Source organism: Salvelinus sp. IW2-2015, linkage group LG26 (assembly GCF_002910315.2).
Source record: "Salvelinus sp. IW2-2015 linkage group LG26, ASM291031v2, whole genome shotgun sequence".
NCBI lineage: Eukaryota > Metazoa > Chordata > Actinopteri > Salmoniformes > Salmonidae > Salvelinus > Salvelinus sp. IW2-2015.
Genome location: NC_036866.1, coordinates 13,263,357 through 13,279,861, shown reverse-complemented (window position 1 = coordinate 13,279,861; position 16,505 = coordinate 13,263,357). Strand labels below are relative to the sequence as shown.

Sequence of the window (16,505 nt, the reverse complement as noted above, 5' to 3'; positions counted from 1 at the left end):
CAATGAGAAACAACTGAGAAAACAAACTCATACACACTGAGAAACACTGAGAAACACTGCATAACAACGAGGTGAAAAACACTTCAATAACACAGCTTGAGAAACACTCATATACGACACTGAGAAACACTGAGAAACACTCATAACACACTGAGAAACAACTCAAACACCATCCTGAGTAAGATAACTGAAGAAAAGGACGACGTCATACAGGCAGGCTGAGAAAACACTCGATACACGATGAGAAACATCATACACACATTGAAGAACACTGAGAAACACTCATTAGCACACACTGAGAAACACTCAGACCACCTGAGAAACACTGGAGAAACACTCAGAGAGCACACTGAGAAACATCAGACCACTGAGAAACACTCAAGACACACTGAGAAACACTAGAAACATCTAACGGAGTAGATAGCTAAACAGCTAAAACTGAACAGCTCAACACTGAAGAAACACTCATAACACGGTACTGAGAAACACTCATAGAACGAAAAACTCATCACGAGACTGGAGAAAACACTCAGCTACAGCACTGAAGGAAACTTGAGAAACACTCCGATACACACTGAGAACACTCAGAGCACACTTGAGGACACGGAAATGGATACTGAGAAACACTCGATACACTGTACACTGAGACCATACACACTGAGAAACACTCATCACTAAACACTGAGAACACTAAAACATGAGAAACACTCATAACACACTGAGAAAACACTCATACACACTGGAGAAACACTCATACACACTGAAAACTGAGAAACTGAGAACACTGAGAAAACCACTCATACACACTGAGAAACACTCATACACACTGAGAAACACTAGCACTACACACGTTGACTCATTGAACACACTGAGAAACATCTACACACTGAGAAACACCTATTGCGCAAACACTCAGAGGGGCAAATGTTGTTTCTCAGTGTTTCTCAGTGTTTATGAGTGTTTCTCAGTGTGTATGCAGCAGTGTGCCCTTGGAGCCTACATTATGAGGGATTGGTCACACTGACATGAAAGATGCAATGAACAGATGGGCTATTGGGGTGAAGGGATGGAGGGATGTCGGGAGGTATGGAAGGGTGGTAGGAGGAGGCTATGCCACATTAACGCCACACTGCTGAAAGGCCCTGTCAATTAACCTGGAGTGCTCCTCACAAGGAAAAGGAAGGAGTAGAGTAGACAGATAAAGAGAGGAGAGGAGAGAGGGAGCCTCCTCTCTAGAGGTCCTACTTCATAAACTTCCGTCTTATCTTACTTTGCTGTTGAAGTGTAGACACCTGAGTTGTCTAACCCGTTCACAGGATTGGTTAACTCTTGAGGTTCCTAGGGTCTCCACCGAGCGAGGTAAATCTGCTTTTAGTTTTGATGTTCTGTATTGCTGGAACAAAATTCAAAAAGGATTTCATATTGATGTTCTGGTGCCGTTCCAACAATTTCATGTATTGATTGGGGACCCTATTTGTGGAGAAATGTAACTGTGTTCCTGGGTGATTTGTGATGTTTTATTTGTATTTCTCATGACTGTGTTTTTGTATTATATTGTGTATATACAGTACCAGTCAAAAGTTTGGACACACCTACTCATTCAAGGGTTTTTCTTAATTTTTACTATTTTCTACATAGTAGAATAATAGTGAAGACATCAAAACTATTTCATAATACATATGGAATCATGTAGTAACCAAAAAAGTGTAAACAGGTATGTCTTGTTAAAAGTTAATTTGTGGAATTAACTTTTAACTGTTTGTGGTTGGCGTTTGTCCTTGTTTGCCTTTAAAACAGTCTGAGTGAATAGCGCAACTGTAATGGACTCTGGGTATCTGTGGTACCCTCTCCTCGGATTTCGCCCCTTGGCTGCCTAGCCGCCGCGCCAGGCTGAACACCTTGTCTCCAGAACTGCCACATAACATTCATTATTTATACACAGGGTTTCTCTGTCCTCACGCCAGGGGCTGACCTCTCTCACTGGGACTCAGTTCACCCTCAACCCACACTGGACCCTACTCTCTGGACTGATTTGGTCTGGTCTGGACTGGACTGGTGTTAACACTTAGTTATACTGTAGCAACAGACAGGTCAGGGTTTAGTTTAGTTGATCCAGGCTAATACTGTATATACTATACTGTACCTAGTTACAAAGTCTGCTTTTCTCTTTATGCTGTAGTTGTGTGCATGTGCTCGGACAATTCTCTATGTATTGCACCTGATGGGATTGATAAAGTTGTATGGAATTTTATTGAATTGAAGGCATTTTTTCCACTGGATTTTCTCTCTGCTTTAATGATTMTTCTAGAGAGATAGAGATGATTAGGACCTCACTTTTATTCATTATCAAATRTGTTTGTATTGTAAGGCTTTTTTTCACCTTCCCAACGAAACGGAAAAAGTGAATTTTCCAATTGACTAATACAAACACCAGGCTCTTTCTCGCATACCAGCTTCTTCCACACTCACGAGTGAAAATGTCAAACATGCCATGTGTAACAATTACCATGGGAACAGAGGCTTCAAAGGTGTTGTATTTGCATGTTGTGTTGCGGTGCTCAGACGTTTTAATGTAAACGTCTCTCCCTTTGGTAGCGTAAACAGAAGAAGCTGATGGGTTGCCAATTAATAACACATTCTTCAATACAAAGACCATATCCACCTGATTGTCAATCAAGTTGGGTTGTGGCTTACGCCCTGGGCTGTTCTAGGTACAGCTCCATCTTTGATTGAAGGGAGATTGTAAAGTGAGCAACATTATCAGGGTCCTCTGATGTAACCTGAAATTACTCCTGTTTGATTTGTCACTGCAAGGGCTGTCTGTGGAGCAGGTTAGCGTTTTTCCGTCATGAATCATGTTCTGGAGGCAGCTCTGCAGAAGTGGTCACTAGCTGGCACAGCCACAAAGTCATGAAATCGGATTTTAAACCTAACCATAACCCTGACCACACTGACCTTAAATTAATTTGTATAATATAGACAATTTTGACTTTGCAGCTGGTGTATCTAAGAGGAAATCACTCAGTTCTGCCTCCAGGACAAGACTCATGACAATAAACTTCAACCTGCGTCTGTGGATGGGATTCTAATGGCTATGCCTCCTGACCACCTCTCACCTTTTCCTTCTGTCTCGTTAACTGGCACGTTAAGGGGAGGAAATGGGGGTGAGCATATCAGCATCTTCTAATTCTAACTGATGTCTCTCTCTCTCTCTCTCTCTCTCCTCTCTCTCTCTCTCTCTCCTCTCTCCTCTCTCTTCTCTTCTCTCTCTCTCTCTCCTCCTCTCTCTTCTCTCTCTCTCCTCTCTCTCTCTCTCTCTCTCTCTCTTTCACTCTTTCACTCTCCCAGGTCCAGGATGATGGGTGCGACGGTCCCTGCCTGTGGACTGCAGGCTTTGCTGACAGCCCTCCTTCTCTCTCTGGGTTGTGGTAAGTTCTGCTCCCTACATTGGTTAACATGGCCGTGTGTCTTTTAGCAGCGTTGGTCCAGTAGACACAACATTAGCACCACGTTAACAACACACTACCTACCCCCCTGCTCTTCTGAAGGTGTTTCTGATGAGGTCTTGTGATAGCTCCAGGCTCTTAGCAGAGTCTTGGCTAGTCCCCAGTGCTGTATACTAGCTGGCTTACTGGTCCCTGGACTCCTATTTACAACACTGCCCTGTGGAGAGTTGCTGTTTATGGAGGAATGGGTTGACCCTCACTTACCATGAGAAACACACAAAAACACATATTCACAAACGCTCACAAAGACACATGAATGCATGCATCAACACACACACCACATACATACTACGCACACACACACCCACTACGCACACACACACCCTTAATATCATGTTAATACCCACATGCATGTGTCAGGATGCTCTCAAACATCTGGGGTGCATTCATTAGTTCACACCATAGCAAAATGCTTTGCACAAGTTCATATTAGTCCCATCCCATTTCAGCCATTTGCTTCCTTTTGGTTTCTAGTTAATGCACCCCTGGTGAGAAACTGAGGATACAGACATGGATTCCATCAATATTCTATCCACATACTGTACAATGAGCCCTTTGCCATAGTATGTAGGCAGATACCTAATGTACCCTTATCTATGATTTGCCTCAGTACATTTCTGAGTGCTATGACAGTCTCTGGCTGTGTGTCAGTGTGTCAGAGCTGTCCCTGCACATTAAGGCTTGGCTAGTCCTTTGGCAGGACAATTTAGTCCCCCAGCATCATCACTCTTGAGTCAGGCAATAATTTGGAAGATGACTGGGTAAGGTATTTTTTACCCTCTGACTGTATGTCAGTGCATGTTTCTCTCTCACTCTCCTTGAGAACACTCTGGCAGGTCTGAGATCATGAGCTGTCAGGGAGTAGACTCTCCCTGCAGACAACAGCTGATCCTGGACCAGTGTTACTCAAATAGTCTTATCTGGCCAGTGCAGGGTTCTACAGTGCTGGAGTAACCATGTACACACACCCACAGCCCCTACAGGAGAGACCCAGACCAGCCAAAAAACTTGCACATGCACGCATTCACAGATATGTATACGCACGCACGCACGCACACACACGCACACACACACACACACGCACGCACACACACGCACACACACGCACATACACATACAGTACACACACGCACATACACATACAGTACACACACACACACGCACATGCACACGCACACACACACACACGCACATGCACACACACACACACAGTTTTATCCAGGGTGAAGGGTGTGGAGGGCCTCTAGCAGTCGTGTCCATGCATCCACAGTTCTACCAGAGGGAACCCAGACCTTTGCCCCCTCTGTGCCCCCTGTGCCGGCTTGTCTCCCTGCTCCGTCTGCTGCCATCTGCACGCCATTGTTCTGCCTTGTGTCAAGATAAACAGCATAGCATTGTGGGGCCCGTGAAAAACCAAGGCTTGGTGGCCTGTGACTCAGCATGCTGCTCCTTTAGCACAAAAGACGTGACTGGAGCAGATTGTGTGTGTGTGCGTGCGTGCGTACACGCCCACATGTGTGTAACAGCAGTAGTTGCAGCAGACTGCAGGCCAAGAAGCATGCTCAGCAGTCTCACATAGCATAAGCATGAAAAGTCCACTGCTTCCCCCAGGTCATATAACTTACTGACACATATGAGCCTTTATATATGTCGTGCAAATAGATGCATTTCACCCTGCTACTGTGGAAAGAATGTTTATGAACATGTTGCCCCCTCCCTCTGGCCCACCCCACCGCCTTCCAACTTTCTCCTTTTCGGGTGGGTGAAAATGGAAATGAGTGATGGAGGGAGACAGGCGGAGGCAGGGGGGAGTAGGCACAGAAGGGGGGCTGGCATGAAAAGCTCCTCTGGTGACTGTGTTTGTTTGACGGGCCAGAGATGAGGATGGGGAAATGGGGGGGGGGCATGGGGCCCTGTGCCACACCATATAAATGTATAATTTCGCCACACAGGGCGCAGGCAGTAGCCTCCGAGTGGCACTACACTGGCGTGTGGCGGAATAGGACAGGGATAGGACAGGGATAGGACAGCGATGGGACAGGGATGGGACAGGAATAGGACAGCGATGGAACAGGGATAGACAGGATAAGGACAGGGAGGGACAGGATGAGGAAACAGGATAGAACAGATGGACAGGATGGGACAGGGATAGGACAGGGATAGAGAGGGATAACAGGAATGGGAACCACGCCGACTAGACCAGTGCTATAGGAACAAAAGGGATTAGGAGAGGACGGATAGACAGGGAAGAAGGGATAGGACAGGGAAGGACAGGGATAGGACAGCGGATAACAGCGATGGACAGGGAGTAGGACAGGGGATAGTGAACAGGGATAAGGACAGAAGGAGTTAACAGGATGAACCAGGGAGAGGCGTACAAAACACAATGTGATATAGGGGATGGTACGGAGGGATGGGACAAGGATCTGGACAGGGATGGGACAGGGATGGGACAACAGGATGGGACAGGGCTCAGACGCAGCCCATATCCCTGGGACATGGTTAACAACATCAAATACTAATAAGAGAGAGAGGAGAGGAGCGGAGAAGAGAGGTGAAGAAGGAGGAAAGGTGAAGACGAGAAGAGGGAAAAGTGGCCCTGGTGAGAGATTGCATGCAGAGAGTGCCCAGCATTGGGAATGTCGTTCTAAACCTTGCATGGAGCCTGTCTGTGTGGACGCCAGCTGTTGCTAATGTTTATCTCCCGTGTTATTGGTAAGCGGTGGGAAGTCAGCATGTCTTGCGGGTATAATTCTTTGACTCTCTGTAACTTTCTCACTCTAACATTATTCATTATTCACTCAGGAGTATCTTGTAATAATGGTAGCAATTCCACATTAATGTGAGAAGTGTTTAGAAAACATATTATTTTCTTATTATAACAAAAAAAAAATACTGCAAAAGGACAATACATTATTTACCATTTATTTCTATTGGGCACAAAATAATCTGAAACAAAACGAACCAAAACAAACTGCAATATGCATCCAACACATTTTAGTATAGTCACACGTTTGATGTAATCGTTGCATGCTAGGAACCAAATACTAACTTTATATTTTTTTTACAGTAATTATAGAGATCTTTAGGGGTGTCAATAATTTAGGAAGAAACAATATTACATGTTAAAACAAAATCTCTTTCTCTGAGCAATTGTATTAGTAAATAATATAATATAATTTCCCAATTTTTGGGGCATAAAATATAGCTCAGTATTTTAATGTTTTATTTATTTATCATTATTGCTCATCTTTATCAAGTGTGTCAATCATTTTGGACCCCACTGTACCTTCAGATCTGCCCTGAGAGCAGACCAGCCCCTAGCACAGTAACACTTACTGTACCTTCAGATCTGCCCTGAAGCAGACCAGCCCTAACAGCAGCAGTAACACTTACTGTACCTTCAGACTCCTCTGAGAGCAGACCACCCTACAGCACATACACACTTACTGTACCTTCAGATCTGCCCTGAGAGCAGACCAGCCCTACAGCACAGTAACACTTACTGTACCTTCAGATCTGCCCTGAGAGCAGACAGCACAGYAACACTTACTGTACACAGAGCTCTGTGGTAGCTATTATAAAGGGACTATACAGCAACAAAAAAACATCTACAGAAGTAAATAGAGCAAATATTCTCTGTAATGGGTTTTTGTTGCTATAGAATGTGTGTATGGACAGTGACTTTAGAAAGTGTTCATACCACTTGACTCATTCCACATTTTGTTTTGTTGCAGTCTGAATTTTAAATGTATTAAATATACTTTTTTCTCACCCATCTACACACAATACCCCATAATGACAAARTTAAAACATGTTTTTAGACATTTTTGCAGACTTATTRAAAATGAAATACAGAAATATMTAATTTACATAAGTGTTCACACCCCTGATTCAATACTTTGTAGATGCACCTTCTTTTATTATTTAAAAAAGTGTCACGCCCTGACCTTAGAGAGACATTTTATTTCTCTATTTGGTGAGGTCAGGGTGTGATGTGGGGTGGGCATTCTATGTTTTGTATTTCTTTGTGTTTGTCCGAGTGTGGTTCCCAATCAGAGGCAGCTGTCTATCGTTGTCTCTGATTGGGAATCATACTTAGGTAGCCTGTTTTCCCACCTATGTTGTGGGATCTTGTTTTTGTACAGCTCTTGTAGCCTACGGAACGGTACGTTCGTTTTGGTTTCACTTTGGAAATTTTGTTGCTGGTTCTCATTTTAATAAATATGATGACCAAAAATGACGCTGCGCCCTGGTCCACTTCTTCAGACGAACGTTACAAAAAGTCTTAAATCTCTGTCAAGTTGGTTGTTGATCATTGCTAGACAAACATTTTCAGGTCTTGTCATAGATTTTCAAGTCAATTTAAGTCAAAACTGTAACTCGGCCACTCAGGAATAATCACTGTCTTCTTGGTAAGCAACTCCAGTGTAGATTTGTGTTTTAGGTTATTGTTCTGCTGAAAGGTCAATTMATCTCCCAATATCTGGTGGAAATCAGACTGAACCAGGTTTTCCTCTAGGATTTTGCCTGTGATTACAAGCATACCCATAACATGAYGCAACCACCACTATGCTTGAAAATATGGAGAGTGGTAATGTGTTGTATTGGATTTGCCCCAAACATAACGCTTTGTATTCAAGACAAAGTTAATTTCTTTGCCACATTTTTAGCAATTTTGCTTTAGTGCCTTGTTCCAAACAGGATGCATGTTTTGGAATATTTTTTATTCTGTGCAGGCTTCCTTCTTTTCACTCTAATTAGGTTAGTATTCTGGAGTTGTCACGATCGTCGTAATAACATTTGGACAAAGCACAGCGTGAAATCGGTTCAACCTTTTTATTGAAGTGAACCGCACAAAAAAACWATATAGAACAAACGAAACGTGACGTTCTGGAGTGCTCACAGGCAACAACACAAAAAAAGATCCCACAAAACACAGTGGGGAAATGGCTGCCTAAATATGATCMCCAATCAGAGACAACGATAAACAGCTGCCTCTGATTGGGAACCATACCAGGCCAACATAGAAATAAAACAACCTAGATTACCCACCCTAGTCACACCCCGACCTAACCAAAATAGAGAATAAAAAGGCTCTCTATGGTTAGGGCGTGACAGTATCCCCCCCCCCCCCCAAAGGTGCGGCTTTTAGGTGCCCTTCTTTGCGAGGCATTGTGGTTGAATCTGTGTTTGAAAATCACAGCTCAGCCGAGGGACCTTACAGATAATTGTATGTGTCGGGTACAGTGATGAGGTAGTCATTCAAAAATCACGTTAAACACTATTATTGCACACAGAGTAAGTCCATGCAAGTTATTATATGACTTGTTAAGCGATTTGTTTTACCACTGAACGTATTTAGGCCTGCCATAACAAAGGGGTTGAATACTTATTGACTCAAGACATTTCAGCTTTTCATTTTTTATTATTTTGTAAAAATTCAGAAAAACATAATTCCACTTTGACATTATGGGGTGTTGTGTATAGGCCAGTGACAAAAAATATACATGTAATCCATGTTAAATTCTGTCTGTAGCACAATAAAATGAGGAAAAAGGGAAAAAGTCAAGGAGTGTGAATACTTTCTGAAGGCACTGTACTGTATGTGTTTAGCTACTAAGTCAATCCACGTCATTTCAGCAAACCATGATACCACCATCTCAGATTGTGCTGAAATCATTTCTGTAGTTAGAAACAGATACGATTAGCATTCCTGGCACATTATTTTATTGAAATGTAATTTGATCTTTGAAACATTTTGCTAATTGTTTGCACCCAAATGTACCCTTTAAATTGTGAGGATTCACATAATATTCAAGAACTATAGTACCTAACATCCGATTTGAGCCTAACTTCTTTTATAATTGAGAAAGGAGTATCCCTTAAAAACTTCTTATGGCTGCAGTCCCGTTAACGGGATCGATATGACAACAGCCAGTCGAAGTGCAGGGCGCCAAATTCAAAAAACAGAAATCTCATAATTAAAATTCCTCAGACATTCATGTGTCTTATATCATTTTAAAGGTAATCTTGTTGTTAATCCCACCAAAGTGTCCGATTTCAAATAGGCTTTTCAGCGAAAGCAGTACAAACGATTATGTTAGGTCACCACAAAACCACAATAATCACAGCCATTTTTTCCAGCTAAAGATAGCTTCACAAAAACCAGAATAGAGATAAAATGAATCACTAACCATCGATTATTTTCATCAGATGACACTCATAGGACTTCATGTTACACAATACATGCATGTTTTGTTTGATTAAATTCATATTTATATAAAAAAATCTGAGTTTACATTGAGGCGACTAGATTCACTAGTGGCAAAAACATCAAGTGACTTTGCATAGCCACATCGTTTCAACAGAAATACTCATAAATATAGATGATAATACAAGTTATACACATGGAATTATAGATATACCTCTCCTTAATGCAACCGCTKTGTCAGATTACAAAAAAACTTTACGKAAAAAGAAACCCACGCTATAATCTGAGACGACGCTCAAAAGTAAAACACCACAGCCGCAAAGATGGCGTCAACATAAACAAGAAAATATATGATAAATATTCCCTTACCTTTGATGATCTACATCAGAAAGCACACCAGGAATCCCAGGTCCACAATAAATGTTTGTTTTGTTCGAAAAAATCCGTTATTTATGTCCAAATACCTTCTTTTGTTAGCGCGTTTGGTTTACATATCCAAACGCTAATTCTGGTCAGCGTTATATCGGACAAAAACTTCAAAAAGTGATATTACCGGTCGAAGAATCATTTCAAACTAAGTACAGAATCAATCACTAGGATGTTTTTAACATATAACTTCAATAAAGTTCCAACCGGAGTATTCTTTCTTGTCTTCGTGAGCAATGGAACGCAAGTGAGTACCATGAGGAAAAAGCCTGATCAGAAAATGGCTGCTTGATGGACACCTGACTGATTCTGCTATCATTCTCTCCCACAACATCATAGAAGTCTCATTATAATTTCTATTGATGGTTGACATCTAGKGGAACCCCTAGGCAGTGCACAATCATTCATATCTGAAGGGGATTTCATTAGGGACTCTGGTGAATACATACAAGCTCAGATTTCTGACTTCCTGTTTTGATTTCAACTCAGGATATTGCCTGCAAATATGAGTTCTGTTAATCTCACAGACACAATTCAAACAGTTTTAGAAACTTTAGAGTGTTTTCTATCCAATACTAATAATAATATGCAAATATTAGCAACTATGACTGAGGAGCAGGCCGTTTGATATGGGCACCTTTCATCCAAGCTACTCAATACTGCCCCTTCAGCCATAAGTTAACCAGATAACATTCGCTATAAATTATCGTTCAGTTTGATCCCTAAGACGAGGTTCTAATCTCGTTCCTGGTACTTCATAGCACAAAAACATTACCTCATGTTATCTGGAATGCTCTTTAGGTTTTATCACCCAAAGACATCGTAAATCTCCTCTGTCAGTGCTATCTCATAGAGGCCAATTCTCAGTGGAACACACACACAATAGTTAACAGAATACTCTATTCTGTCGAATAAAACAACCATTATAATGCAATACAAGCATTAGAACATAATCTTGCAATTTTCCATGACACCAGTCCTCCATGAAAGCAGTTCAGTTTGTCCTTCTCTTAGCAACCTAATGCTTCAACCCTTTTCCTACAATAGTACAACAAATGGCAGCTTTCTGAGTTGGCTATCCCTATGGTGTAATTCTCATATGACATTTCCTACAAGTGCAAAACTTTTATGGAGAAATGGGCTAGTGACTAAAATGGTGTGACAACCCTGATGAAGTACTACAATTATAAACCATTGCATGGCACTTGTATGTTTTCAATAAAATTATTTGAAAATATCTCTATATGTAGTGTGATTAGTGACATTTACCATTAAACCCAACCCAATACCATTACCATTGCAAAACACTATACAGTGTGTTTATGATGTTTACCATTGAAGAACATTAGAGATCATAACTTTGAAACCATTAGAACTACTGTAGTCTAATGGTTTGCTTGTTCACCAGGAATGGTCTAACTCATTTTTGAATGGGAATAAACCACACACAGAAGGGTCGTTTCCTGGACACAGATAATGACAAACTGAATTGCTTTTATGGAGGATTGGCTTGAATTGTGAGGACGACCAGGCAATGTATTTCAATCATGAGCAATAGCTATTGGTTTTCTACCCAAATAAAATGTTGTGATCCGTTTAATAAACACAGGAGACTAGCAAAATTAATAAAAAGGGTGTGGCAGTAGTAGTAAGAGCGGCACCTAGTGGGAAAAACCTGGTACTTTCACACTCATTTATGGTAAATAATGCAACTTCAATGTCTAATTTCAGGGGAAAAACATCACCAGTTTCACAGGGAATACATTTCATAGGATGRAAGCCAAAATTCCAATATACTGTATACTGGTTGTTGGGGTGGGCTTGGCGTAGGGTGTGGGTGGTCCGTGGGTGGTTTTTGATCATTTTATCGGATTCCTCATTTCCTACTCATTGTTAGGAATAATTATGGTCCAAATCGGATGTAAGGTACTATATTGATTGACGATTATATGAATGCAATATATTAAAATGGCCAATTTGGGTACAATCAATTAGCTTATTTTTCAGAGATCGAAATGGTGGGTGTCTAAATCCTCTTTCTTGTGTGTTTTGAGGTGGAACGACCGTACTGAAAGAGAGAGGATGTGTGTTTTCCCCTCAAAACTCCATCTCTTGTCTCTGCTTGTGGTGTCTCTGTTGCCATGGTTATCATTAGGGCTGATTTTGGAGGATTTAGCATCTGCAGGATAACAGCTTCATCATCCCCCCTCTTCTCTCTCTATCTCTCTATTTCTTTCTATTTTTCACTTCTCTCTCTCTTGTCTCTCTCTTTTTCTCACTTCGTCTTTCCTTTCTCWCCCACTCTCGCTCTCTCTCTCTCTCCTCTCTCTCCCACTGTTTTGGCTATCTATTGTTCTCTCTTTCCTCAGAAGAACATGATGTGGAAGCCTGTGTCCTGGTCAAGGCCTTGTCCCTGTATATACTTTAGGTAGATCTAGGCTTTTATTTTAAAAAGAAACAGCCTTCAAATAAAATGGATTAACCGTTTTGTTAGTATATTCTAAAAGACGACTCGCAGCAGCCTCTATCACACAAAAGTTAATGGGACATAACATGAAATAGGCATCTTCAAACCCACCCTCCAACATAGCCCTTCAAACCCACTCTCCAACATGGCCCTTCAAATCCACTCTCCAACATGGCCCTTCAAATCCACTCTCCAACATGGCCCTTCAAATCCACTCTCCAACATAGCACTTTCAAATCCACCCTCCAACATGGCCTTCAATCCACTCTCCAACATAGCCCCTCAAATCCACTCTCCAACATGGCCCTCAATCCACTCTCCAACATGGCCCTTCAAATCCACTCTCCAACATGGCCCTTCAAACCCACCCCTCAACATGGCCCTTCAAATATCTCCAACATGGCCTTCAAATCCACTCTCCAACATGGCCCTTCAAATCCATCTCCAACATGGCCCTTCAAATCCACTCTCCAACATGGCCCTTCAAATCCACTCTCCAACATGGCCCTTCAAATCCACTCTCCAACATGGCCCTTCAAATCCCCAACGTGGCCCTTCAAACCCAACTCTCACCATGGCCCTTCAAATCCACTCTCCAACATGGCCCTTCAAATCCACTCTCCAACGTGCCCTTCAAATCCACTCTCCAACATGGCCCTTCAAATCCACTCTCCAACATGGCCCTTCAAATCCACTCTCCAACATGGCCCTTCAAATCCACTCTCCAACATGGCCTTCAAATCCACTCTCCAACATGGCCCTTCAAATCCACTCTCCAACATGGCCCTTCAAATCCACTCTCCAACATGGCCCTTCAAATCCACTCTCCAACATGGCCCTTCAAATCCCTCAACATCCTCAAATCCACCTCCAATGGCCCTTCAACCCATCTCCACATGGCCCTTCAAATCCACTCTCCAACATGGCCCTTCAAATCCACTCTCCAACAGTGGCCCTTCAAATCCACTCTCCAATGGCCTTCAATCCACTCTCCAACATGGCCCTTCAAATACACTCTCCACATGGCCCTTCAAATCCACTCTCCAACATGGCCCTTCAAATCCACTCTCAACATGCCTTCAAACCACTCCAACATGGCCCTCCAGTTACCCCTGGTGTAACTATAGCATTGCTTTCATCCTGACAAACTGCTCTTGAGCAAAACACTTCTGTGATCTTGACACCTGACAAAGAGATCACCAGAGAGAGAGACGAAAGAAGAGAGAGAGAGAGAGAGAGAGAGAGAGAGAGAGAGAGAGAGAGAGAGAGAGCAGACAAAGATCAGACAAAAGATGTGTCTTGATTTATGACAAAACAAACACCTGACACGTCGCTAGTCAAAGCCAATGACAGGAGAGGACACGCTTGATCATCTCAGAGCCGGGTGGCTGGGCTAATAGAAAACAATGGAGCCTTTATCATTGAAAAGCCCATTGCAGGTAAGACTGGGCGGAGAGGGAGAGAAAAATAGATGTCGGCCATTGTGTTCTTACGACTGTGGAAGAACACATTAACAGCCTCTCTCTGTCTTCTGCTCGAGGCAGATAAAGACTTCTACCTGTAGTTAATAATTTCCCACTGCTTAAAATGAGATGACAAAGTTGTCAATTGTATAGATCAGAAAGTCCTCTTCTGTGATTAGCAGAAGCAGAGTGAAAGACACTTTTGGCATTACTGTCTCTCTCTCCCTGTCTGCATCGGGTTCCCGTTCATTCTTGCTCTCTCTCCAATCAATCCATCTTTACCTCTCTCCTCCCCTCTTCCCTTGCTCCTCTCCTCCGCAGGTTAGGCAGTCTGATTGGGCCTCATTCATAGGAAAAAGACAGATGAAAAATAGGCGGATTTCCAAACAAAGGGCAGTCTCAAGGGGGTTGTGCATGTAATAACATTTCCATCTAAATGCAGATTTGATATCTACTGCAATGGGGCCATGTTGGTTAGATTCATTATTTAACCATGTGGGAACATAGATTTTTTTATCCTGGGCCTCTGCTTTAAACAGTCATTTGGATTTTTAAGAAGGTATGTGCAATTGATTTCTTTTGATTTCGTGTCGCAAATTGTTGAGGTCGAGGTAGAAAATAAAATACAATCTGGTAAAGGAAAGAGGAGAGACAAATAAACACATTTGTACAAACAAAGTTGACAGAAGGAGACTTAGGAGAGGGGAAATATTGTGAATATTGCTTTCAGCTTGGCTTAATTCACTGCTAATTTGTTTAGGTGCTGTGGGAACACGGCTAACACAATGGTAATGTGTGGATAACCAAACTGGCTTTTGGCCAAGGGTAAAGTGGAACGGGATTTGGCAAATTCTGCCATGCCTCATGATTATACAGTTGAAGCATTATCGGTGCTTCTCAATTTAAGCATACATTTGGCCATTTTAAATTCTACCCAGTTCCAGGCAAGGTGGCCCAGAAATTGTAGCGAGATAGAGCTTGGGGGCTGCGTGTGTGTGTGGTTGTGTGTGTGTGTGTTTGCGTGGTAAACACACTTATGAGTGCCACAACACCTTGGGAGGTAGAGGAAAGGAAGGGGAAGAGAGAGTGTGTGTGTGTGTGTGTGTGTGTGTGTGTGTGTGTGTGTGTGTGTGTGTGTGTGTGTGTGTGTGTGTGTGTGTGTGTGTGTGTGTGTGTGTGTGTGTGTGTGTGTGTGTGTGTGTGTGTGTGTGTGTGTGTGTGTGTGTGTGTGTGTGTGTGTGTGTGTGTGTTTGTGTTTGTGTCATCAGGCCTGCTGACTCACTCCACTGAACCTAAGAGAACCAGCGTTCTCCCGTCTCTGCATCTTATGCTGACAGAGTAGAGACACTTTATGTAGGGAGAAAAACGTGTGTGTGCGTGCGCATACGTACTGTACGTGTGATTTTCAATCACATTAAACCATTTCCCTTCTATAAATCACMCCGTTGCGTCTCCCTTCCTCCCTTTGCCATCCTCACCATCATGTTCTGAGCAGAGTGCCAGCATCAAATGGTCCTCTTCATCTTTTTACTGCATTTCTCCCCTCTGAGGAAAGAGGAAATTGGTCTGTGGCTATCATGTGAACCAAGTTCAGAAGTGACAACATTTCCCCTGAAAGACTGAAACACATTACCTTCTGTACTCAGAGGACAGTCTCAGATGTAACACAGGGAAACTGTACCTACCGGAACATTCTGTCTCGGGAATAGAGGATGCCCCTAATGACACTACTGATGAGGTCAATTGCCTTCAGTGGCGTAGAAATGTCCGGAAATTCCTTGTAACCTTGTTGACTTCGTAACATACCGGTAATCAAATCTGTCTCATAATAGATATGGTTTAAAGCCACTTCTGCAGCACACAGCCACACAAAGGTGGGCAGTATAAAAGTTGTACTTCACAATACGTTCTGTTTCCATTTTGAGCTCGTGTTGATATTTCCTAGCCCCATTACATGTCACTCTTTGAAAAGAGGCGGACATGTTTTCTTCACAGGCCACAGCTCTTTAGGCAGGTGGAGCATCACTTGAGTGTGCTGAGAGAAAAAGGCCTTTTTAAAACATGAATCACCTTTCATGCCGTCGAATGCAGCGCCAGCAACATGGTTTCGAATAGATCAGCTAGGTGAGGAAGTCAAACAAAACCATGTGCATCTCGAGGTGTTGAGCATGTCACACACAGACAGATGGAGAGGAGCCCTGTGTGTGTTGATGTTTAGCTGTTCGCCAACTGGCCCTCAGCCTCTGAGAAAGCCAGGGGTACAGCATGTAAACCAGCACTGACAGCTATTCACATGTCTCGCCTGCTATCTGTGTGCTCTGGCACATTAAACTATCAGGCAGGAAATTAAATATTGCCACAAATGCATGTGTGTGTGTATGTGTGTGCGTGTGTAATAATACACACACAGCACTTTCATCCCTTCCGGA

The 16,505-nt window shown here is 42.6% G+C and overlaps 1 protein-coding gene across 1 annotated transcript in view; it reads left to right on the top strand.

Annotated features, from left to right (window-relative positions):
- The window catches only part of LOC139023050 (neurocan core protein-like), a 109,112-nt gene that overhangs the window by 81,835 nt on the left and 10,772 nt on the right, over window positions 1-16,505 (top strand). Inside the window, exon 2 of the mRNA XM_070435142.1 lies at window positions 3,349-3,428. Within this exon, the coding sequence (XP_070291243.1) occupies window positions 3,356-3,428 (73 nt within the window). The 5' untranslated portion in view covers window positions 3,349-3,355. The remainder of the gene's footprint in view (window positions 1-3,348; window positions 3,429-16,505) is intronic.